Here is a 25,240-nt window from a genome sequence, read left to right on the forward strand (position 1 = left end):
ACGACACGTGTACATATGTTGCAATATGATGCTCACTGACGCATCTTGGCACTGCTATTCCACGTATTTTGTACAACCCTGAATCCTACCGTGAGTGAAATTACACCTCCCAGCCTCAGAAATAACGCTTCAGTCGCTCATTCTTCTCCTAACTTGTTCCCTACCACTCGTTCTAAGTTGCATCTTCGTTGACACAAACAAACCAGCTTGTCACGGTCCATTCCCGAGCTCTTGCAGTATTATACACGTATTCTTCCTTCGCTCATTTGTTCATTCCAACTTCAGTTCTCTTACAAACTCATTTACCGTTTCTTGTCACCGTCAACTGTAACATTAAATAATAGGCACTGATATACTTGCTTCTATGATGCTGTTGAATATTTCTTTATAATTTGTCAATGTTTCACGTAATATTCAGTTGTTTAAGATTCAAGATTTGTGTTCAATGGATTTAATTGAATTTATTTCAATCGAATATTTTTCTTATTTTTTTAGTTTGATTTTAGAATGTTTAGCTGCGCTTGTGAATGTTTTATGTTCGTGGCTACTGCCTGACCAACGGTCATTTAGTTGAGCTCTGTGCTTGAATGTTAGCCTTTTGCGGTAAAAGTTTAACACAGTTAATAGATGACTTTAGAACGGAAGTGTATCTTCCTGGATTTTTAACTATAGCAAGAAGGTCCGACTGTTGGAATTGGATGTCGAGTGCATTTTGCGTTCTTTTTCGCGTTTTTTACGTCTGACTTGTACTTTGATCAGTTTTTTTATGCTTTTTGCTGAGGTTTCATTAGTTATACAGCCGGGAATAAATTTAGTCGGAGCCGTGATGGCTGTAAAGTATCGGTCACTGAAGCATCAGCAGCCAGAAGAGCGCCGTAGCTGAACAGATCCCTCTTAGTTACTTGCAATGGAAGCCTGGTATAATTATCCTTGCGCATTCCTCCCTTAACATCTCTTCACCCTACTTGTCACGGCTAATTTCTGATCAGATTCTTCAGAATCTGTTATGTATATGCAAATCAGCTTTTTGTTGTTTTTGAAAGAGCGTAACTATAGCTGATTTATCAGCTGATTTTAGCTGAAAGTAAATAGGAATTTAAAAAAAGAGTTCGTTTTGTGTGCATTGCTCTGTTATCGTCGTTGACGTTGTCGTTGACGTCGAAGTGTGGCAAATATGGTGATACATTAGTAGTTGTATTGTTGACAGTGCCAACAAGTTCCCTCCATACTCTCAATTACACGGAACACTTCCCCAGCAATGTAGTTATTTTCGGGCGTGAACATGAACTCGCTCATTATTACTGTATCGAAACTGTTGAGATTATTTATATCTCGCTTTTCATCTAAAGATAGTGACTAATCACCAAGAACCCTCTTTGCAAGAATTGAACTACAAGCGAACCTCAAAGTCAACCTTTCAACCTTTCTCGAAAATACTTGCCGGTTTCAATAAAATTAATGTAAATTTTAAATTATATGTGAAAAATGTGTAAGAAAGGCAATACCGGCTTTCGTGACATTCGGTTCTCATTATACATTAAAATTTTGTTCTAGCCGTCCTATATATTGTATATATAACTATCGGTTTATCTTTATTAGAAGCCAGATTTTCCATTCCATTATGATTAACTTTGTAATCTAGGTTGTATGCTATTTACCGTAATGAACGAGCAATGACCTAAGGAAATGAAAGGTCCCCGGCGTGTTTGTTTTCGTGTGCGTAAAATGTTTTTTTTTTGTGTGATTGAAGTTTTCAATAACCAAATTTGTATGATAACCTTATCTTTTTATGTAAACTATATCCTGGCAGTACCGACTCTACTGAATTATTCTGTTTTTCTTTTACTTTGCATGTGTGTTTTTTGTTTTGTTTGCAGATAGTTTAGTGGCTGAAAAAGAGAAATACAGGGTACTTCAGTCGGACATGGAGGCCACCCTCCAGACCATTCAGAACATGTGAACATGTGTTCCTCAAATGATAAGCTCCGGTCACAGCACAGGTCTGCTCTATATACATTAATTTCTCAGTTGAAGTTCAAAGGTCTTAATCTTGCACTTGGTTAAAAAAAATTGAGCGCATGCAAATCTGTGCTCCGAAATTGAGTAGGTTTTGGAGATAATTCCGAAGGATCATTCAGTCTTTATTTCAGCAGAGCGCAATTTTTAATGGCGTTTTCGCCTGGTACCTTGACCGGTTTGTTTCCATGATACCAACCTACTTATTGAGCAAACAAAAATGTTTAAATAATTAAACATATTTAAATTTAAATAATTAAACAACAACCAAATAACTGCCCATTTAAGAATTACTTTTATTTGTTCAGTGTAATTAGAAATACTTATTTTACTTTACGCTAATTGTGTTTGCTATTTTTTTATTGACATATCATTGTTCAATTTATTTTTCTACTTATTAAATTTTTGTTAATATTGTGTGCATTCTTATATTTGTTTAACTAGTTTTCACTTGCATATAGTTGGATTTCCAAATTTTCATTCACATAACATCTAATTATTTCCCTTGTGTGAAATGGAGAGTGAACAGCGTCAATGAATGACCCTTGTTTTTTGTGCCGTTTCTGTTTTCTGTCATTTGTCGTAGACATTAACACACGAAGGAGAATGTTTGTTGCGTTCCCTGCCGCTGCTGTGTTAGTTTGTGTCACTAACACATCTTTTTTTTCTGCTGCTGCTGCTGTTATTGTGGCTGCAGACGAGCTGGTGGTTCAGAAGGAACGATACAAGTCCGTCACCGACGAGCTCGACCAGACCTTCACAGAGATGTCTGGCTACTAAGCTGCTTCTTCTAACCCTCCCTCTTCGCGGGACACTCACTGCCTCTTAACTCTGCTCCCCCACTACTTCTTTATTGCAAAAAGCCTTGTAATTAAATAATTAGCCCATTATTTAATATCATTGTATTTAGGACATTTTTATCTAAAATTGTCACAATTTTTCGGTTAAGTTTCATGTCTAGTTTTTACACAAATTTTTCCGTTTTGCTTCTATTGGAACTTTTTGTGACGATCAAACGCTTGCGTCGTGATCGCGGATGCTTACGCCCTTCCCGTCACTCCCCTTCAGTTCTGCTAATGTGTCCATGTGTGACGTATCTGACAATTTCTTCCTCCTAAAAAGTACGGATAAATGTTCACATATTTGTGTTAACCATCAGCACAGCAATTATCTCCCCGGACGCTCTGATGTCCATATCACTAATGCTAGGTACCGTGTGGCCTCTCAATATTTGTTGAAATTGCCGCTTCTGTGTTTGAAGTGCCAGCTAAGTTTAACATACCAGCCTTCCATTCTTATCCTCGATTATTTCGAACGGATGCGGTAAAGATAGGCATTCGTTAATTCGATATTCGGATAGCGGTACACGTTTCGTTTCATTAAAATCGTGTTTTTCCTGACGTCTTCTATTCAGATTCCGGTAGTATAAACTCGAGCTTTGCATTGTTGTAGTTTTTCGGATAGAGCGTATCATCAATTTCTTATTCTCTGTAACTACGATCGAATATTTAAAGAATAACATCTTACCATACTGCTTTCTTTTGGGACGAGCAGTTAGCTATTTACGTTACGTTTTTGTTCAGTACATTAGATGAAACTTGAGTTTGGACCATCGTTTGCGTCGTGTTACTGTGTCCGTCGTCTACTTGTAATCTCCCTCGTGATGATGAGTTCTCGTTGAGACATGAACGTGCGTGCGTTGCCACTGTCCCGCGTTTGTCCGTGATCGTCCTGTCCCATGCGTCTCATGTTGGTTGGACGGTGCGCCGTTCGTTTGCTCACTGTTATGCCTCTTACAGACGAACTGGTTAACGAGAAAGAGAAGTACAAGTCGATTACCGACGAACTGGATCAGACTTTCTCCGAACTTTCTGGCTACTAAATATTCTTCTAAGCTCGTCTACAACATCATATCGGCTACCACGGCAGCAATGCCTGACGTGGCCGTCCGCCGCTGCTACAACATCTTAAAGCAGGGCTTCACTAACGCCTCAGTGTTCACATTCATTTATGCCACTCGAGCTGTAAATTCTCTCATCCAAGTATTAGCTTCTTTTGTAATACTTCAATTTTTTGATTTATGCCGCTGTTTTTCTTTTTCTTGCTATGTCAATTATATGGCCCAAATTAATATAACAATAATGAACAACGTTTTAACACAATTTCGTTAGTATTTATGTTCAAGTTATTTTACTGTTAAGAGTGATTATTGGATATAAAATATATTATTCGATCTCTGAATAAAAAGAATAAATTATGCAATGTTGACATTATTATGAGTTGTGAAAATTTTCATGGGTGTGTAAGAAACGAGGGCGATGTTTAGGGGAGACTCACGTGTGTGGGTGTGACTGGCGCTACCCTCGACCTGACTCTATTACAGATGAGCTCGTTAATGAGAAAGAGAAGTATAAGAACATTGCCGACGAAATGGACCAAGCCTTTTCCGAACTGTCGGGCTTCTAAGCTCCAGTCATCACACCTCAAACCACGCGATGAAAACGGTCGCAGGCTTCGGTATCTCTCATCTCGTCTTTTGTTTCTTTGGTCGCTTTCGAGGCTTCATATATTTTTTTGTCTACATGCCAGTTACATATTATCTAATGCTTTATCGTGGCCAACGCGGACTGACTGACAATAACCCTTAGATCGGTTGACAATTCATCTTTCACCGAACGAAGCAGCGCAGTCATCGTACACGTGAGACGCTACTCCGACAACCTCAACATCTCGCCTCTGGCATCTGTACTCGTGTTCTTTTTCGGCAGGTCATTTCCTTAATTAGTTCTTGCTATGTTCATTGACAATTTTTCAGACAGTCCGTTTCAAAAATAAGATTGTGCACTCATGTGAGGTGTATTAATTAAATTTTTGTAAACAAAGCTGTACCTGAATTTTATTTCTGCCTTTTAAATATTTACCATCACTTGATAGAGCGAACTTGGAAAGGTCGTCATGTCGGTGCACAATTAACTATCGCAAAATGTTTAAACGCAGTAATTACTTTTTTACTGTGTGAATCTATTAGGTTATTTTCACTGTTCATGAGCAGGATGCAATTCAGGTTTGATTAGCTGAACGCCTAAGGAAAAATGCAAATAGCGTACATTGTGCAATTAAGCGTCGTAAAGTGAAGCTTAAAAGACCCCGATGGGTCTTGGTTGATCCCCCCGATCCAAAATCCAAATGAGTAATCCAATTGTGAAGACAAATGCCAAAGAATTGCCATCCTTTAATGCATCACAATACACGTATGCAAGATTATACAGGTCTCCGGTTGAATATAATAGTGCACCAAATCTATTTATCGCCCACGAGAAACCGAAATCTTAACTTCATGGAGACAACACTTATTCTATCCACGTTAGAAAATAGGCAATCTGAGAATGAGACTCGCTCCTTATGTTATGCCTTAACACGGAACTTACGACGTCAACTACGCATGCTGCGCTATATTTCAAAATGTAAAGACAATCGCGCATATCAACTATGAACAGACGAGGACTTTCACAATGCACCATCTAATGGGATGAAAACTGCAGTTAGCAGTATCTTATATAAATAACGGAAAAATTTTAATGGTTCAATTTAATCTGAATGGATCTAAAAAATGATGCGTAAACTTTGCCCAAATCGATCTAATCTTGGTATGAAAAGTTTCTTAAATTAGTGGTTATTTGTAGGTAGACCATTAGAATTCTAAGGGCCTGAAAGATAACGTAACTTGAACACGTGATCTGGGAACATCTTGTGGCCGTATAAGAGATCGAAACCGCTAACATTAAAAAAAAAAATTTGAATGGACTAGGCCACATTATTTTACCCGGAAACATTCATCTGGATACGATTTTTCACCGACAACATAGTGTTGCTCGTATTGAAAAAACGCATTATATGCAGAACTTTTAACGCATACGAGTTTAACTTCTTTGAGAATATTAATTTTAATTTATTAGAAATTGAAGACTGAAAATTTCCTGAATACTAATTAAATCAAATTATTACCGAGCCAACTGGCATAAATTCATATGCCATACTAACAAATAATGGAAGTACAGAATGAAATTGTTAGCAGACACACTGAATCAGGCAAGAATTTCAGTTTATCATAAATATAATACATCAGGTCACAGTGTAAGTAATAAACAAAAAAAAATTTTCTGACGACGGAAAATCGTCTTGAGATGGAGCTAAACGACGACAAATCAGTAAATGTCAAACAGATTGAGTGGCTTCCGTTCAATAATTGAATTATTGCAGCGGACGAAAACTTTTATGGTGTCTAAGTAAATGAGTAACGTCAAATTTCATTTCGATCATCAATGCAACAGGATAACATAATGGAAGGCAGGTAGTCAGCTGTAGATTCAAATGCCTTCTCATAGGAGGCATGACGTAAATCATCGCAGAATTAAGCACAAATTTTATATGAACACTACTGGAATTAAAGTATTGAACGATTGATTCATTAGCTTTATACTTAAATACTAGAATTGTCAGAACTAATTCAAAAAAATTTGAGAACAAATACATTCGAAACAACAGTGTTCTAAACGCATTTCCTCAACGAAGATCATGCCTCATTTTGATAATTTAACATTTAGGTTACACAACAACACATCACAATTGTAAGGACAAACTCAAGTTTTAAAAGTTCATGAAAACATGAAATTTTTCATCATTCAAGATGAAAAGTTCTAAATCAAAATCCTTTCAGACCAGTGAGAAACTCAATTCTCATGTGGTTAGAATTGATAATTTGAAGAAGTAATGAGAAGCTGACAACGTAAAATAATACTTGACCATCGCCCAAGTAATTTAAAAAAATTATTTTGCGAGTAAAACTATTGATGCTAAAAATGGAACGTCTCCGATTCGCACAAAAATATCCAAGAGCCGAATATCCAAAAAAGGAGCGTGCACGTATCCGAGTCCGTATGATAATTATTAACCACTGGCACAAGTTGCATACTCATAACTCCATAGCAGAACAAATGTGCGATCGTACTTCATATTGCAGCCAAAACAATAAAATGAATCTTCAAATGCTTGGTTGGAAGTCAGGTTTTCTGCGTAGCGTCAATTCCAGTACATATTTTCCACCAATATCCAGCAGGCATCAGCACCGAAAAGAGGGAAGGTAGATAAAGTCAGAGTATAAGAAAAGTCTAATGCGGCACGGATCAATTCATCCGTAATGTAAAAACAACGCACATCAACCGGCGCATATAGTACACTATTCATTACGAATAAGAAACCGAACGTGCAAGAAATGAACAATTCACTTATTTAACGCTGATGAGATCGTTCAAATCCAGTACCACGAAACAAAATAGTCGTCATTGACAAACACGAATAAACGACAAAATTGAGTAACAATTATGTTTTTACAACAAGACGAAGTATCAATCCAGGCGGCTTTTCGTTGAGAGAGTCAACTATTTAACAAAATTAAGGGCAAGAAACTCTAGAGCTCTACAACATGAGCCTAATTATTACATGAAAAAGTACGATCTTAATACTGACAGATCAAATAGAAGAAAAAAATGACTACAGGAAAGCAAACGACCAAAGGATCAGAACAATTCATGGTAAAAGATGGACAGATAAGCACGTCTAGTTCAAAGTCAAGCATGCTAATACAAACCTCGAGACAAGTTTCCGCCTAACCTCCGATTTCTGCAACATTGAAGAGATATCATTCGCGATTAAATCAGATCATTTCTTATATTCGCTCAAGAGAGCATGGACCGATGACTTAGATTTGCGCTGGTCCCTGAGGAGTCCTAAGACCTTGCGTCGTCCTAAGCCCCTCACAATGAGTTACGCGGTTAACGTCGCCCTCAGCCCGCCCCCTCACAAGGCCTTCCGCTGGTACTCAGCAGGTGCAATACCATAGTCCTGAACGCTGTAGTAGTTTGACATGTTCTTCACCAGGAACCTGCAAGAAACTTATACATATGACCTAAATATATTATAAAGTTCATGCGAACATCTGCTACGTTTGATGAAGAGCAGTAACAAAATGGGGAAAAAAACCCCTGATAATAATGCTTCTCAATTTCTCATACTTGCATAAGGAAATGGTGCATTTGATCTGCACAGTTAATTTTTAGCTCCTTCAAACAAAAAAGAATAAATAAGACACCAAACAACCATCTATGTTCATAAAACCTTGCCTTAAATGGTGCAAACCTGTTTTTCTCATTTTATGATGGGCGCAATCAATGAATTGATTTGCTTCCAAGTAAATTTGTATTAATTACCTTCTTATTTACCAAATACTAAAAGTGAGTAACATCATCCATGAACCTATTTTTGAAGGACATCTAGAATCGGCTCACATTCATTTCATTTCGATGCAGTTGCTCGTATATTGATCGGTTTGGTGGTAAATTATCTATCAATTCCAATCACTTCTGTCAAGGCATTTAGATTATTCATCAATAAAATGGGAATTAAAATCGAAAAAATGTCTATAAATTTAAAATATATTAAAGTTATGCATCTGCCAACGCTGTACTTGACATTTCTAGAAAGATATCGCAATCTAAGAATGCTCATAAAAACACTAACAATTATTTGAGTATGAATTGCAGTTGTAATTGTTCTCAAGGTCGAATATCATTTGAAACAGTTTTATATTTGAATGAAGTTAGACTCTTTAACCAAATCGAGGGATGATGCACACAAACATTTTTATTTTCTCTTTTTCGAAATTTGCGTTATTGGAACTCATATTTCCAACTATTTGATCAACTAACACACTTTATTGGCAGATGAGGCACGAAAATACCGACTTGCTCATAGTGGGGGATTTAAAAAAAATTAGGAAACGCTGGTTTACATGAGATTACAATGATACAAAAGCAAAAAAATCCTTGAACTACATAAACTAACTACCTGAGGAAATCATGTAGATGGAAGTTAAGCATGGCGATGCTCTTCTCGTCTAGCTGCGTGTAGGCGAGCATCTCCCCCATCTTGACAAAGAGCCTCACGAGGTGGATGTACCCATAGACTTCACTCATCAGGGGGGTATCGGGATGTTCCCGCAGCCAGTCAGCGTACTGTGGCCGCTCGAACTTGTATAGCAACTGTTTGCCCAGCATCACGTTGAAATACTCCTTCAGACCGGCCACAACCTCCAGGATAGCGCTCTCTCTGACCATCATAATAATAAGAAAGTTATGGAACATGAGTTAATTTTTGAGCTTCTAATTTTTGTTGTAGTTTTCAACAAGAGTAAAATACCTGGTTGGCAGTGATAAGAAAGAAATCTAATATATTTGGCGCATTTAAAAAACACCAAAGAGACTTCAATTGTCTCAAAATGAACAGCAGAGCAGCTTTAGAGCAAAAAATTTAAAATTGTTTCATCAAAAGGGACAATTATGCATTCTCCATTCCAATTACCAATGAAAATTCAATTTTTGTTCTCTCAAATGATACAATAAATTGAGATTCTCTAACTAATTTCAATGCCCATTCATTGTTTCCCCAAGGCGACAAGGTGAGACACTCATCAGAGACATTGAGGAGCGGCGACAGAAATGAAATTATAGTGGCCACTTTTTTCAGCGTTTTTTCTTAGCAAGCTTTACTATCGCAAATTATGAGCAGACAACTTGCTGGTGAATCAGCTTCATCAATTATTTTTTGCCAGCATCACGATCAAGAGGTGGGGCCTATAACTTCTTAATATAATTACTTTAATGCTATTTTTCGTTGTCAATATTCACTAATCAAGATCTATGAGCATCTCACTTGTTGGGCGTATTGGCCTTGGTGTTGATCTTGGCCTTAGTGTAGTCAGCCAGTATAGAGGACACGGTCACTCTGGCAGGTAGAGTCGTGAGTTTGCGTTGCCTGTTCACCAAATCCCAGTCGTCAACCAAACAAGGCTTCAGCTCATCAGGCAATTTGATCCGCACTTCAACATGACCTAAAAATTGCTCCTCCTGTTGCAAGAAATACTACAATTACAACACAATAAGTACGACAGAATTCGATTTAATGTAATAAATAGATAATTTATTACTGATTTCAGCTTCTAATCAGTTGCTATTGATAATTTTCACATCGCAAAGAAAAATTAATTGCAGCATTAATAAGTGATGACAAGTATTCAGAAAAGAGAATTTGTCATGGCTCTAGAAAATGCATTTCTGTAAAAAAATGGAAAATTGGAAACAAGTAAGTAGTGACAGTCAATCAAAAGTAGAGATTAATCGTATCATTAAAAAATATAGCAAAATTAACCAACAATTGATAATTTAATCTAGATGCGTACATTATTCCAATAGAATACGAGATGAATGCTACAAAATTACGTGTGACTGTTGGTATGTTCTACACAGACAAACAATGCGTGATAGATGAATTTGCACAGCATAAATGACAATGCTCAAACAGGAACAACGTGATAAAATTTACAGATTCAACAGTGGAGTCCAGCTTGAGTTTCTTCTTTTTGGCGTCTGAGGCGTCATCCTTGTTTTCTGTGTCCGATGACTGTGCAGCGTCAGCCGTAGCAGCGCTGCTGGTCCGCTTACTGGAACTGCTTATAACAGATCAGTTTTAGTCTTAGATATTAATGCTTGTAGGTAAAAAAACAACATACGAACCGAAAGAAGTGGTCTTATTCTTTGATAGTCTTGACATGACGGAAAATTTTCATGTTCCGTTCATTCATTGAAGTCTTAGCAATAATGAAATTATTTTAGCTTATGCTATGGAACAGATACAATCAAATTAACCTTTATTAACCCATACTAGTGCAGTTACAGTCAGTGTATAGTTAGCTCTACCAACAATTTATGAAACTCGCAGTAATGATCACTGTCAAGGCAGTTTATCATGCGTCTTTCCCTCTCATCACCAGTGCAGGCAGCTCTCCAAAGAATGAAGGTATTACAGTAAAATCACCTATGCCTCTTCCTCATGCACAGCCTCTTTGGACTCGGCGGCCTTTTGGCCCAATGGATGCATATGCTTCATAGTGCGTAGAGCAGGTTCAAATATTCAAAACAATTCGTATAGTAACTAATGCTGCTGAATGCATTAGAATATTTTGAAATATGGTGTGTAAAAAACTGCAACATATACGATAAAACATTTGAACAAAAAAATTTGAAGTAGAAATAACATAATGAGGGGGAAGTAATGTTTCACTATTAAACTTCAATGACAACATCCTACATAAAAGTATGATAAAATAAAGCTAAAATAATGACCTACCTATCTGTGGAGGGTGTGGAGCTGCGGCTGTCTTCACCACCACTGCCTGCACCACCTTTACTGCCACCGCTGCCTCCCTCACGCTTCTTCTCCAGAAACTTCTTGGCAGCTTTCTTCTGCTTCCTGCCAACCCAGGAAAAAATAACTCATCTTGCATAAATAAACAACACATTTATTCAAAGTTTTAACTGGTACGGTATAGTAGCAAGCAGTTGATGTAATTAGCTGAGAGGGTTTTTTCACATAAGTTTTTTTTTTGTTAAGAATTTAAGCCAAATCACATCCCTTGTTTGATGCAACATGAACATGAGCAAAGTCTGATGTATTCATGACTGATTTGCTGCAAGTGTATACGGTATATATGGGACATGAAAAATTCAAAGTTATATCACTTGCCGGATTAAATTAAATTGATTTTCTGCTTTTCTTTATACAGATTATGAAGACGACAAGGAACAAATAAGATATACTCACAGAGATGCCGCATGAGCATCTTGTAGATCTTTTTGTCGTTGTAGATTGGAATCATTGAGCTTCAATACTCTGCTTTCCAACACCCATTCATCCCAACTGTAAAATTAAGAAATTATTGCCATTAATCAATAAGCATCAACCTAGACTTAATTAGGACAAATATGTTCAACACTGAAGAAAAATCAATGGACACGTGTAAATTCCTGTTGAAATTCAAAGTAGGAAGATGAAGCAGTCAGGACTGAAGAAATGCTAGTAAAAATGATAATGGTAAGAGAACTCTACAAATTAAATGACTTGGATACATGAAAATGACCATCTTACTTTTTGTTCCAGCCAGCATAATGCACCAGATACTTGACAGGCTTTTCCTTCTCCTTGGCCTGCACCTTAAGACACTTGGCTTCGTAAATGAGAGGACCATGGAAGCACAAGACCTTCTCACCTGTAAAATAAAATCAACATTAACAGTTAATAAATATAAATCAAAAGGACTCGGCAGAGATGAATAACTTGCTTAAGAAAGAGATAAATAGGAGAGCAGAAACAAATTATGGTACACTAGCAATTGCACACTAGTAACACTAGCACACCAGAAGTAGGCTATATTATACATTTTTTTATTCAGATGAGAGAAGAGAGGACTGAAATCACTAGCAAGCATATAGGATCTACGCCACAAATGACTGAAAAATCCTAAACCTACCACAATGTGCGTTGGTGCAATGGGCTTCCAGACCTCAACTACAACTTTTTAAAAATAATATAGTTAACTGTATAGACCAAAAAATATAGCTCAGTACTCACTGCACTGAGTGACAGAGAGCGCATTTTCTCATTGACGAAAACGTGAAGTCACGGATGGACAGACAAACAGACATGGCGAGCACAATAATGAATTTTTTTCATAAATGAGAAAATGCACTAAAAAGTGAGTCTTACTTCCCAGGCTGGGGTAAGACAGGACCAACTGGTATCTCATATTACAAAGTTTTTAATCAAAGGATGGACCTGATATTCAATATTATCCATCTAGAAACACATTAGATGTTGAAACAACCCTTTGTTACCATTGTACATTGCAGGAAGTCAACTTCAATATAAGTCATATTGGAGTTTTTGTCATAAGAAAATTTTGTCAAGCTTGCCCTAATATTGTTGGCTTTGGTTCATTGTAAAGCACTGCCAAGTAGGTAATATGCATATATTCCATTAGTGTCATTGTCTGTCATATGATCTGATAGCCATTTTGTCATCCTTTACATTTTCTATGTTTACTTCCAACATTTCTTCAGGTCCCTTTAGGTAGGAGGTCTACCAGATGTCTAAATTATTGATCGGGTTCATTTCATGGTTTATTCACATAAGATATCTAAGTCATCATTGTCTGTCTACCTGTCTCAGTCTATTTGCTTCTGTAATTATTCTGTTGCTGCAATATTTTTCACTCAATTTTTGGCCTCCTCTATTGCTCTCTTTCCTCGCTTCATAATATCAGGACCACTGGTCTTCTAAAAGCTGTACTCAGGTGCAGGATATGATGTTTCTGGAATAAATGGCATAGAGGCTCTTAGCATAGCCAGCCTTTGAGTCACTCGACCAGTTGATGGTGTAGCTTTAGTTTCCACAGCTAAATGTGTAGAATGTAAATGCTTCAATGTGTTCTGCTTTAGGAAAATTGTACTCAAATTCAACTAGCCAATTTTCTTCTGCACTTTAAGTATGACAGATTGGATTGTCATTCTCATCTTTAAGCTTTCTAGTACTCACCCAAGCATGATACATTTAGAATTTGCTCTTATCCAACCTTGAAGTGTCATACATTGATTTATTCAGAAGATGAATCCTGTAGTACAAAAGCTGCATTAATAGTATTTTCTGATAGGCCAGTCTAACACACAGTTTAACATGTTCACAAATCCCCCTTGTGAAGGAGCCTAGCGTGAACATCAACAGCATTTTTTACCATTAAGCATCAAAAAAAGCAAAGCTTGCCTGATACAGTCTATCCTTGCAGTGGGGTAGTAGTTCAAGATATGTACCTACTTATTTGATATTTGGCTGCTAATTCGAAGGTTTAAGTGCTGCATGGTTTATGTAAAACTAAAAAATCAGGGAAGTTGGGTTTGTTTTCTTATTGTCTCAACAGATTTGCAAAAAAAATCTTGAAAAGATGCTACAACACACTGAGTGAGCAGCAGCGCTTGATTTCCTACCCTAGTAGTTTGCATTTAATTCCCTTTGAATGCAATAAGGGGGTGGAAGTTCTTTTCCATTTGAACAGACTGCTGCTGAGAGGATGTGTTTTCTAAGTATGAGCCATGCATTACTCTCCGTTTTTAAATATTGTTTTGGTCTTTGATGGATCTGTTCGAAATACTGTTTCACAAGGACTAATGATGCATTGCAGTTTTATAGCCATCCCAAATGACTGAAGAATTTATCCCATTGGTAATAAATCCATGGATAATAACTGAAGTGTCAGATATCATAATTTTTCTTGCTAACTGCATTTGTGGTTGGGCTTCTTCAAGCATCGCTCATGCCTTTTCAGAAAGTTGTGAATCCTGTCTTGTCCATGTCAGTTATCTTTAAAGGCAGTCTTATATAGGTACATATTTTTATACATATAGATTTTTCATCACACCAATCTTGCACATAGTTTTGTAGCTCACTAATGGGAAGAGTTATCATTAATTACTCCATCCCCTTGATTCAATTTACAATACTACATACATTTCTCCAGTGAAAACAAAGCTTTCAAGTTAAATTGGTTATTTTGAGCAAGAGATTACTATTTCATCTAAAACACTCAATGTAGAATAATATAATCTTTAAAAAACTATTATTGATAAACTATGGGAAGACATGACCATTAGTGGGGTAAGAGAGGACTGGTTTTAGGGTAAAACAAGATTACTTGTGGGGTGTAGAGCAGAATCATTTGGCATTCCTGTATCACCCCATGTCTGGTCCTTTTTAGCGCATTTTCTCATTTATGGAAAAAATGCACTATTGTGCTCATCATGTCCGTCTGTCTGTCTGTCCGTGACCTCAAGTTTTCGTCGACGAGAAAATGCGCTCTCTGTCACTCACTGCAGTGAGTACTGAGTTATCTTTTTTACCTCATTTCAGAATGCATGCCATGCAGGGATGGTAGCAGGTTATGAATGCCTTGTATGTCTCAAAGGCAAAAATTAATTATTTTCAGCACAGTGTTGAAATAAATACTGAATTGACTGAAAATAGTTGCTCTAATAGATTCTTTGTTCTTCCATCAAATTAAATTCAGTGTAATTAGAATGCATGCCATGGACTGGTACTTCTCACCCCATGAAGGCTGCAATCCCATCTTACCTCATTTGATTATACATGCAGGAGTTGATGACTTTTTTTGCCCTAGCACCCCATGGCCTGACACCATTTGTTTAAGCCAGAATAAAACTGGGAGTTTCAAGAGAGTATTTGAAGATCAATAAATGGTATTGATTTCCTGGGATTTGAAGTTAAGGATGCTGATTACAGGCTTAATGATGCTAAAATCATTTTAAAATTAAAGCAAAATGCTAACATTAAAACACTTTTTCCTCACTCAGTAGATTTTCATAATTATAATATAGCATCAATACAAGAAATAAAAAAATTCTGGATGCTAACTGAACTTCACTTTCCATGTTAGTATTAACAGTTGTACAGCAAGTCAATCACAGCTAGAATGAAGTCTGAATTGCTAATAAAATTCAACAAATCTACTGAAGAATTATGTGAAGTTAATCCATTCTTGCTGGGTAAATAACTGTAGGTGTCTAATGATTTAAAAGCTACTGATTTGTGCTCACCTTCAGTAAATTTTGTTTTTGTAGCCATTGGCTCAATGATGTTTATTAAAAAAGGACAATATACCTGAAAAAAATACACTTCACTATTAGAGATATAAATGAACATCACACAGCATAATTAAAAATATGTGAATGACAAATAACATTTAAATCTAATTATTGTTAGTTTGGTTGAAAAATTGGAGAAACATTTAATCAGTAAATTTAAGATAGCCAAGTTCTCAGAAAGTTATTGCATAGAAGTTAGAGCAATACATAGCGCAAACTGTACCATTGCTGAGAAAATGTAAAACAATTGGAATTTTCCAATTTTAAATGTTTTTTGTTAATAACTTCTTACCATGAAACATTTCCTAAACAAGTTTGGGCTCATTTTAAAGCCCTTTGCAAGGGCTATTGTATGGCATTTTTGACTAAATCCCATATGCTATTTATAAGGTGTCAGAGGCAAAATAAAAGCATCCCAAATTACCCCTGAAAATGGGGTAATCCAGGACACTTGAAATAAGACCAAATTTTAAAACATTTGGAGCATGCACAGCATACTACATCTATTATTACTAACAGTACTCTGAAGTCCTCACCCCCATCACCATGACCCATATCACCCACGTCACCCTCCATCATCACCCGCTCCTCTTCCTTTGTAGATGATGTAAATGTAGAATAAATGACATTTTCTGCAATTTTTACTTGTTTTTCCTTTATTGATATGATAGTACCATATCCATACATTATTGTATTATTGATGTGATATTACCATATCCATGGACATGCCATTGAACATTGACAATGACCTTGTCCACTGCAAGATTCATATCAGCAGCCATGTATAGCATTTCTTCTGTATCTGCAAGCTTACAGGATGGCTTGTAATTTCACTCTATTTTAATTGAGTCAAGTGAATTTACTATAACAAAAAATATTGTAAAAAAAACATAGGTACCATAAAAGGGGGTTCCTCTGACTATTTAAGGATGCTTTTTTACTAGCTAAATTAAACTTAAATTGAAACATGCAAAATAAAGGTCTATACTCTAGGTTCACTCACCATAAATTGCTGGCTCCTGCCTCTCATAGTTTTGATGTAATTTCAAAAAAAGTGATGGTCTTGTCTTTGTTACCCCCTCCTTTGGGGTATCTTTGACTGGGTGGTAAAATCAATTATATCTTTTGGTAAAATAACTCCAGGTTTTGGTGCATTGTAGTAGAACTCTTCTAGTTACATATGCAAATGACAAATTTGAGGGAAGTGTCATAGTTTGCAAATGGGGGGCACCACCTCCCAATGGGGGAACTGTGACCACATAATGTCAGCCGTGACAGGGTAATATTGACCGGCTTGGAAATTAAGTTAAAATTACCATATATAAGACTCTGTAGAGTCTGAAACATAAAGAAAAAACATCAATTGGTGTATTAAACATAAAATATTTTATATATGGTACCTTAACTTAATTTCCAAGCCAGTCAATATTACCCTGTCAAGGCTGACATTAGGTGGTCAGAGTTCCCCCATTGGGGGGCAATGCCTCCATTTGCAAACTATGACACTCCACTCAAATTTGTCATTTGCATATGTAACTAGAAGAGTTCTACTACAATGCACCAAAACCTGGAGTTATTTTACCAAAAAATAAAAAATTGGAGGGGGTACTCTGACAGGCTTTAAATAATAGCTCTTTTTTGTGGGTTACATTATTAATTTTTTAACCTATAAGATATGCAAACTTTTCAAATCTTTCTATTGCATTATGTAGCCTCAGTATTAGGCCTTTAATGCCCACTGACAAAATTTTTCTATGTCAAATAGTTTTTGAGTTGTGGGGGTTTTTGTTAAAAAAACCAAAAGTGGTCTAAGTTACCCCGCCGGTCTAAGTTACCCCATTTTACGGTAAATGAGAAAATTAAAAATGAACTGATTCTAAAAAAGCTCTGGTTTGCCACTATGTTATCAAGTAAATATCAACACAAACGATATTGGTTTTAGACTTTTAGCCCTATATAGGATTACCGATTACAACTGATTGAACTGAAGTAAATGAGGAAATTCAAAATTAACTGATTGTAAAAATCTCTGCACTGCATTACCACTATGCCAAATTGCCAAGCACAAGCAGCCAGAGTTGATAATGCAGGTTCAGCAGGCAGGCTATGCTGGTTACTGGTATGGTATCTATCATAGTGGCAAAGCAGAGAGTTTTTTAGACTCTCCCTTGAGTTCATTTTTGAGTCCTAAAAGTAGACCAGTAAAGTATCATTGATACCAGCATTATCTTATATAAGAAATTGGTTTAAGTCTTGAATAAATAAGGAAATTAGAAATGAACTGATTTTAAAAAATCTCTGGTTTGTCACTATGGTATCTATAATCCATACTTTGCAGAATGCAGTTTATAATAATAGTGCTTTCATCATTTATTAGGCTGTAGCCTGTAGGCCTGTCGAGGCGGAGGCTGTCGCCAATTCATAACATACCTAGCAGAACATTCACAGTCATAGCCTGTTGGCTGTTGCAGTCTCAAACGCTGCCGCACAACTCAGTCTCACTGATTCAATTTTGCTTTGCTTAACCACCCAGGCACTCACAACTGGCCTCCTTCTCCTTGTAGTTGCAGTCTTGCCAATTCTGACCAGAAACTGGCACACAGCCCACTGAGCCCAGGGAATGGGATTGAACCTGCAACTCTCTGCACCAATCCTGGTTAGTCTGAAGTCTGAGCTTTAACCACTGAGGCTGAGCCACCCTGCCTGGAGGGCCAGAGTTTGCTGACCTATACTAATACAAAGTCATACATTTTAGTCTTTTAAATTGCTATGAAATCCTTTTGCACAATCACAAATTCTATAAACAATCATGGTTCATCATTCATGTAGGAGATCCAGCATATTCATATTAAAAATGAAAAATTATGAAATAGTTTACAATTTATATAATAGTATAACTATAGATCTTGTACTGAGTTGCGAAGTTGTACTGGTCTAACGCCTAACGCTAACAGTACAGTAGCACTCAGGCAAAATTGAATTTGAAACTTGATGTTGATGGCCCAAGCCAAGAAGCTATATTATTCAAGTTCAACACTCCACTGACTCCAGTCACTTTGACATTTAAAAGCATATTGGCCTTGTAAAAGAAGCATTCCAAGTTTTCCTTGCAATATGATAATTGATAAGTAAACCTATTCCAGTATGCCAGCTACCGCGTAGTGGCGCATACCGACCGCTTGTCTCCACTCTCCAGCCTTCAATCATTCAATGCCCGCTTGCCTCCTCTAAATGCTGAACCGGAGTACCGGACCAATTACCACGACGATACATTTGCTCGAGAACCCAAACTTTGCTAGCTGCAAACAATTCAGTCTCTGTGGGACGAGCTAAGAGTAACTGGGAGGCACATTTCTTTAGTAAGGTCAGTGCGGCAAGCCTGAGTTCAGCTACATGTTGAATTCAATTTACAAAACTTCTAGCACCTACTATTCAACGGTTATATTATTCAAAGTAACTTACCGGTGTGATGTTTTGGAAAAATGCCATGGGCAGAATGCAAGATTTTAATGGAATACTGATCCGTGAAGACACGACAGCAGACCCCCTCATGAATAGCATGATGAATGGCTGGCCGCTGGAGTCTATCCTTATCAGAAAAATTGCAATCAATAACGAATTCCATCGGTCACGACTTAAAGTGAAAAAGAGGAAACAAGTACTAGATAACCCGGGGAAAAAAGGAACACTAGTTTCAACTCTAACTTTGGTAAGCAAAGATTAGGTAATAAAACTTCAGTCTAGAGCCACAAACAACGTTTTCGAAATAGCGTACTTAGCTAAGACCACAGATGCACATGAAACTGAAGCTAATAACATTATAATTTTTTCGCAATTATTAATCATTGCAGAAGTTTAGAATTTAGACTAGGAATCATGCGAACATTGATACAACAGCTGAAATGATCTCATTATATTAGAGAATAGTACAATTATAACGAATGGGATGAGGACACTTGTCTTTACAATCGCTTAATTAATAATCTCACTATTTAGAGAGTGAACAGAATCTATCGAGTCTTACAGAATGCGGTTTAGAATATTCTAAATGTTGAACAAAAAATCTATTCAGATGAACAACTAAATACTAGAACCATCTTAGATTGTAGAGGCTACAATCCTGGATGCCTCTCATTATTACAATGTACCAGAATAGAAACAAATATTTTTTCATCGTGAGAATTGCACACAGAAATAGTTCACAGTTCTTTGGGCGTCATTCAAAAAGTTTGAGCTGGCTGCACGAAGACGATACATCCATCAGCATGTGAGCGTCAAGACGACTCGTTAACTTTCTCTGTGCAAACGACGGTAGTGTTGACAAAACGAACGCACAGAATTTAATTATTTTCACAGTTCGTTGTTCTTATTCAAATTTTACATTACCAGTAAAATGAATTCAACAACATGAATTTTTCCGCGGAATTCAGAGCCAATGATGATAAATCAATAGCTGATAGTTATCCTAATACGATTCACCATCTGGTTGGATGAGAATAATTTCAAGGAATGAATGGGAGTCTGGGTTGTTAAAGGAACGAACGCATTAATAAATCGCAAAAATGTAGGAACTAAATATATAATAGCAATGAAAGTGGCGAATAAATTTGCCACAGCTTTGGTGGAAAAAATTTTTTCTTCAAAGACGTCTTGAGCCATTTTTTATTACTTTTGAATTTTTGATAAATTTTCAAACTAAACAATCAAGCGAGCTTAATAAATGAAAGAATATAATGAAGAATCTATAGTTATATTCCTTCAAAAATATAATTCAGATACAAATTAAAAACATGAGCACCTAAATGGACTTTCTAAGTCAATGAAATACAGTACCAGGTACGGTACTAGTAAGTAATGTACTCCTATACAAAAAAGTCGATATTCGAGCAGTAACTTGATTTAACTGATGAAATTTGCCGAGTATAAACCATGGATCGAAACAAAACAAAATCGCGATGTCCATTTCAAAACTGCTCATGGTACACGTTAAAAATATTACACTCCTAGGACGCAGGAAACTTAAAACTCACACTAATGGTGCAATAATAATGTCATAATAATATACATACAATTTAACTGAACTTTTGGTGGAGGAAAAACCATACAGATTATGAAGAAGAAATTAATTAGAATAAATTCTTATCATGTCAAGAATATTCACGGTTATGCTTAGAATAAAATTTGCTGGTGTTGTGCTAAGTAAAGAATTAGGTATCACTGCAGAAATAACAAGTTTAAATGCTAAAAATCAATGAAAAAATTCTAACACTACTGAATCTGTTAAAAAAAGAAAAAACTTCAACGCGTACATAAATTATTTCCTTAAAGCTCTGAAAGGGCTGGAAGTTCATTGTCATAAAATACAAGTCACTGAGACAAAAGGCGTGTATAGGTGGTATATAAATACATGTTTAAAAATCAATCCAAAAGTGCAAGCAATCTTTCTTAAATTTTTCTTTTGCATGGAAGAGCTATTTGAGAATAATTCTAGTTTTGAATATTGAAGATAACTTATGGAAAAATCGTCTTTTCACAATGTGTACCCAGGATGTTAAACAATATCAAATTGAAAACAGTAAAAACTTCACATTGACCAAAGTGGAATAGAATCAGAAGAAAAACCTAATTTACATGGAATTATATGTATTCAATAAATAATTAAACGATTCGTGGGACATCAGGACCGTCTTGTCAGATGTCACACTGAGAAGAGCTGCCAGTTGTAGCGGTGTTATTGTTCCGTTGATCAAACTTGGATTTATTGTTCTTGATCATGTAAATGAAGTAGGTGAGGCACTCCTTCTCTATAACTGGTATCGTCACGAATTGACGCCACAAAATCTGTGGAACCAGAAGAACATTAGAAAAAATTGATGAGCTCATATTACAGCTGGATTGTGGTGTACATGAGGAAGCACTTGAGCAACATAATAAAATGTTATTAAAAAGAACTCACGCAAAAATATTTCAGTAAAAAATATTAGCTCAGGTTGGTTTAACACTTTTCAATATATTTTTTTTAACATAGAAATATTTCACTTAAAATAGGTTTTAATCCCCTTCTTTGAACTAGTACAAGGGGCAAAAGAGGTAGCCAGAGAAATGTGCAAGGAATAAAAGGGATGCCTTTGTGTCAAACGCTGTTAAATGTTGTGGGAAATTTACACAAATTAGAAAAAATAAAGCATTCATTGTCCATGCTAACTACAGATACTGCTTATTCAATTATTATACTTGATTAATTTCCTTTTAGAGCTTCCGACATTTTCTTCATCTCCTAATCCAGCAGTGATTCCTTTCCTCCAGCCAACATAAGCCAAATGAGATGCCAATGACTATCAGGACCAGTACTTTTATTTCCTTTTCAATCTTACAACTATTTCATAATATAAACTCAGCTGTTTTGTTACCAAATAGTTGACATCAAATAGACGAGTTTTTCTCATCGGCATTTGGGCACCTGAACAACAACATACTTTTTTGATGATCAAAATAATGCACTTCTATCCATCATGCCCAACTCAATTTTAATTATCTACTCTGTCGTTTTAATGAATAACTTTTATTGCTAACTCAACAATGATTAATAGAAACTCACCTTAACATACAAGTGAAAGTCAGTAGTCATTTTTATTGCAATGACCCTAATTTTTGAGCTTATTAGCTGGATAAGTTATTTTTAAAGAATCTTAGATGTTAAGATGTGATGATCTTAATTTAAAGGATTTTCAGTCAATTATGTCCTAGGCTTTTGTGTTTACTCCTAAATTCTAGGTGATGAAGTGCCTAATGATGCTTTTTTTATTCAGAAATGTCTTTCAGGTGATACTGAAGCAGACCATGATAGAGGCTAAGATAACACATAAGACAGGAAAGCTTCAATGCAGGCATCATAGTTCTTTTTACTTACATCTGCAAGCTGAGCTTTATTTAGGCCAGGTTTTGTGTTGATTTTGTAATGCTTTTTAAATCGCCTCAATGTATTGACCTACAGAGAAAGAGAAAAAAATTTACATAAGTCCTGTTACAGACTAGTATAAATTAATGTTCTTCAACTGGCACATACCTGTAAACACAATTTTTATAAAGTATTGAGTGATTAATTGTAATGTGAATGCCAAATTAAAGTTACGTGAAAGATACCTATCATACAATCATTATCATATTCATATTTTTGCAAACAAAACTAGGTTGAAAGAAACCAGCAAAGAATTTTAGGGCAATTCTCAATTCCAGATATTCAAGTCAGGGTAATATCAGGGCTCATTAAGAATTACTTTAACAATTACTATAGGACACAGTTATAATATTCTCATGCCCAATTTGCAATACCTGGAGGTTGGCAAGCTCAACTTCAGGAGTGTCTGAAGAGCTGCCAGGCATGGAGGCAGATGCGAGCTGGTCAGGCTCTATGAGCTCCTCGTCTGAGTCACGGCGCTTGCGTTTCATCCTCACGCTCTGGATGAGGTGCTTGTGGTGCTCACAGATGTAGTTGTGGGAGCTCTGCAAGTCAATGTACAATTTATAAACTATATGTACAACTAATATACTTGTAAAGCAACTGGTACAAGGAGCCGTTGTTCTTTTCTGCTGTCAAGGTGCACTATGTGTTGAAAGTGACCAGGTCATATTATTGATTATTATATACTTGTTCAAAGACCCAATATTATAAAATATTCATTTTACCAGGAAAACATCATTTTGTGAAACTTGTGAAAAATGTTATGTCTATTGAGCAACATGAGATAAAAAACTATAATTGTAAATTATGTATAGGTATAATGGGGTGAGCTAAAACACATGCTATGGATGTGCTAGTGCAGGTGAATTGCCTTAATATTTTGAATATCACTTGTAGCAGGAATATCATCAAGATCAATGTTGGAAATCACTTATCATGTGTGCTATCAGTTATTTCTTTAAAAAAAGTATTTGCCATGGACTTAACCTAGATATAATCTTGGAAAACTATTAAAATGTTTGTCAAGACCATGTTTGTCATGATCATTAGTTTGTCATGATCATTAGTTTGTCATGATCATTTTTGATTAGATCGATAATTAAACTTCCATTTATTTTTAAATGTGAAGAAAATTTAGAATAACTAAGAAAAGTTTGAAATTTTACACAAGAAATTATTTCATTTAAAAAAAGAATGATCAATTAAATAATATATGTCCCATACTCACATCAGGATCAAGATGAAGCTTGAGTTTGCGCTGAGCAACATTGCGCTGTATTCTCTTATTGTAAGCTGCATTGCCAGCTGGTCTACCACACTTCTCATCATCATCCAAAAGACAACATAATTTATAGTGCACTTCCATTGAGAATATGACAGCAGGGAAATCAAGAAAAGTGAAGTTCAGTTTATAATAAATACTACATGTCCTGCAATGTTGCCTAGTGATAAGCCAAAATATGCAATTGTAAATTAGTAAAGAGCCATAATAGTTTGTTAGCAGAACTCTTTGTATTCAGTCTTTGTTTCTGCTATAAATCTGATTTATGAACATAGGTATCCTTATATACTAGATTCTAACTGAAATTTGTATTATGGTACAAAACAAATATTTTAACTTTGTTCAACAAGGGATAATGACCAATTAGTTTAGGATTTTTACATGGAATATTTTATTGTTTTGAGGGAAGGCATTATATGCAGGGGAGTATTGAAGCAACTAATTTTTAGCAATAGAACTATGTTATTTTTATTAATGTAAATACACTATAATTAGGAGAAGAAGCTTGGCAAATACCTACTTTCCAAGCTGGGACTGGATTTTTGTAACCAGAAGTTAATTGATTTTGCAGCCACAAAAAATTTCAGGGTCTGTGTCTCTGTTTTCCAATTAATGGAAAACTACCTATTTCAAATTCCTTATATCAAACCTCAAATTTTACATTAAAAATAACAACAAGAATATTTTTCATTTCAATGGCAATTCAGCATCTGATGAAATTTGAGGTAAATAAGCATTTTGTTTCTGTCAATGATACACTAGTTTTCTATATTGCTTTCTGATATACAGACTGTAAAGAAAAGTCTTTTATACCAAGATACAGCAATCCCTTGATTAGCATGGTTTTGAATACCACGGTTTTGATTAACGCGGAAAAAAAATTTGCGACCTATCCTTAATCTACACGGTGCCAGTTTTGATTAGCGCGACTTTTTTTCATGACGCATCATTTTCCCGCCTCTAGCCAGAGGTGTTACGTTCGTAACTAAAGTGTTACTTTTTGCTTATTAGATCTTATGTTGTTACTTTTGTTAATTTTGCTTAACACGGTAAAACTCGGGGATTTATTAACCGCGTTAATCAAGGGATTGCTGTATTGCTACCTTTTTATGTTTTTCTTCAGGCTATCTTGACTTTATGTTGGCTTCTATATTTAATTGCAGGTAAAAATGACTAATTGATTGATTACCATCATGATAGGTAGTTGGAAACTGTTCTCATGAGTCATGAGTACCGTATCTATCATCAGCATTGTATTCTTAGTATCAGACAGCAACATGCAACAAGTACCTACCTTTTGATTATTCACCAACAGCCTATAAATCATAAAAATTTTTGACCGAGAAGCATAATGGCAACCTCAGTCTGACACTATCCTAT

General features: G+C 35.9%; 3 protein-coding genes across 34 annotated transcripts in view; 1 reads left to right on the forward strand and 2 right to left on the reverse strand.

Moving 5' to 3' along the window:
* LOC108681051 (tropomyosin) overlaps window positions 1–4,902 on the forward strand; it is a 53,152-nt gene extending 48,250 nt beyond the window's left edge. For 13 of the 31 annotated variants that reach the window (XM_047881772.1, XM_018170128.2, XM_018170135.2 and 10 more), the window contains one exon: window positions 3,816–4,497. In XM_047881772.1, the coding sequence (XP_047737728.1) occupies window positions 3,816–3,898 (83 nt within the window). In that variant the 3' untranslated portion in view covers window positions 3,899–4,497. Of the gene's footprint in view, window positions 1–1,877; window positions 2,001–2,713 lie in introns of all 31 variants that reach the window. The other 18 variants (XM_018170195.2, XM_018170166.2, XM_047881773.1 and 15 more) reach the window with 3 other exon arrangements.
* Window positions 4,903–5,235: 333 nt separating this feature from the next.
* LOC108681241 (mortality factor 4-like protein 1) lies at window positions 5,236–15,647 on the reverse strand. The gene is made up of 8 exons (XM_018170260.2): window positions 15,570–15,647; window positions 12,055–12,175; window positions 11,731–11,826; window positions 11,257–11,379; window positions 10,453–10,576; window positions 9,784–9,977; window positions 8,920–9,180; window positions 5,236–7,957 (listed from the first exon to the last, which is right to left on the reverse strand). The coding sequence occupies exons 1-8, from the start codon at window positions 15,595–15,597 to the stop codon at window positions 7,873–7,875; spliced, it is 1,032 nt and encodes a 343-aa protein (XP_018025749.1). The 5' UTR covers window positions 15,598–15,647; the 3' UTR covers window positions 5,236–7,872.
* A 5,177-nt stretch (window positions 15,648–20,824) lies between these two features.
* Window positions 20,825–24,060, reverse strand: LOC108681274 (histone deacetylase complex subunit SAP30L). Of its 2 annotated transcripts, XM_018170298.2 has the most exons (4): window positions 23,807–24,055; window positions 22,950–23,120; window positions 22,528–22,605; window positions 20,825–21,458 (listed from the first exon to the last, which is right to left on the reverse strand). In XM_018170298.2, exons 1-4 carry the CDS (start codon window positions 23,942–23,944, stop codon window positions 21,309–21,311), a joined length of 537 nt encoding a protein of 178 aa, XP_018025787.1. In that variant the 5' UTR covers window positions 23,945–24,055; the 3' UTR covers window positions 20,825–21,308. The 2 variants fall into 2 exon arrangements, with proteins under 2 accessions (XP_018025787.1, XP_047737732.1); XM_047881776.1 differs by lacking the exon at window positions 22,528–22,605 and having other exon boundaries at window positions 23,807–24,060.
* Window positions 24,061–25,240: the final 1,180 nt, after the last annotated feature.

This window comes from Hyalella azteca, unplaced genomic scaffold (genome assembly GCF_000764305.2).
Source record: "Hyalella azteca isolate HAZT.00-mixed unplaced genomic scaffold, Hazt_2.0.2 contig8816, whole genome shotgun sequence".
In the NCBI taxonomy this organism is placed as follows: domain Eukaryota; kingdom Metazoa; phylum Arthropoda; class Malacostraca; order Amphipoda; family Hyalellidae; genus Hyalella; species Hyalella azteca.

What these genes read in the sequence shown, in the direction of transcription:
- LOC108681241 (XM_018170260.2), bottom strand. Translation starts at nt 15,597, where the DNA reads ATGGCTACAAAAACAAAATTTACTGAAG. An exon ending in AAAAACAAAATTTACTGAAG is followed by an intron (nt 12,176 to 15,569) that starts GTGAGCACAAAT and finishes TTTATTTTACAG; the next exon opens with GTGAGAAGGTCTTGTGCTTC. An exon ending in TCCACACCCTCCACAGATAG is followed by an intron (nt 10,577 to 11,256) that starts GTAGGTCATTAT and finishes TGTTATAAGCAG; the next exon opens with TTCCAGTAAGCGGACCAGCA.
- LOC108681274 (XM_018170298.2), bottom strand. Translation starts at nt 23,944, where the DNA reads ATGGAAGTGCACTATAAATTATGTTGTCTTTTGGATGATGATGAGAAG. An exon ending in AGCTTCATCTTGATCCTGAT is followed by an intron (nt 23,121 to 23,806) that starts GTGAGTATGGGA and finishes ATTGACTTGCAG; the next exon opens with AGCTCCCACAACTACATCTG. An exon ending in ATAAAGCTCAGCTTGCAGAT is followed by an intron (nt 21,459 to 22,527) that starts GTAAGTAAAAAG and finishes CTGGTTCCACAG; the next exon opens with ATTTTGTGGCGTCAATTCGT.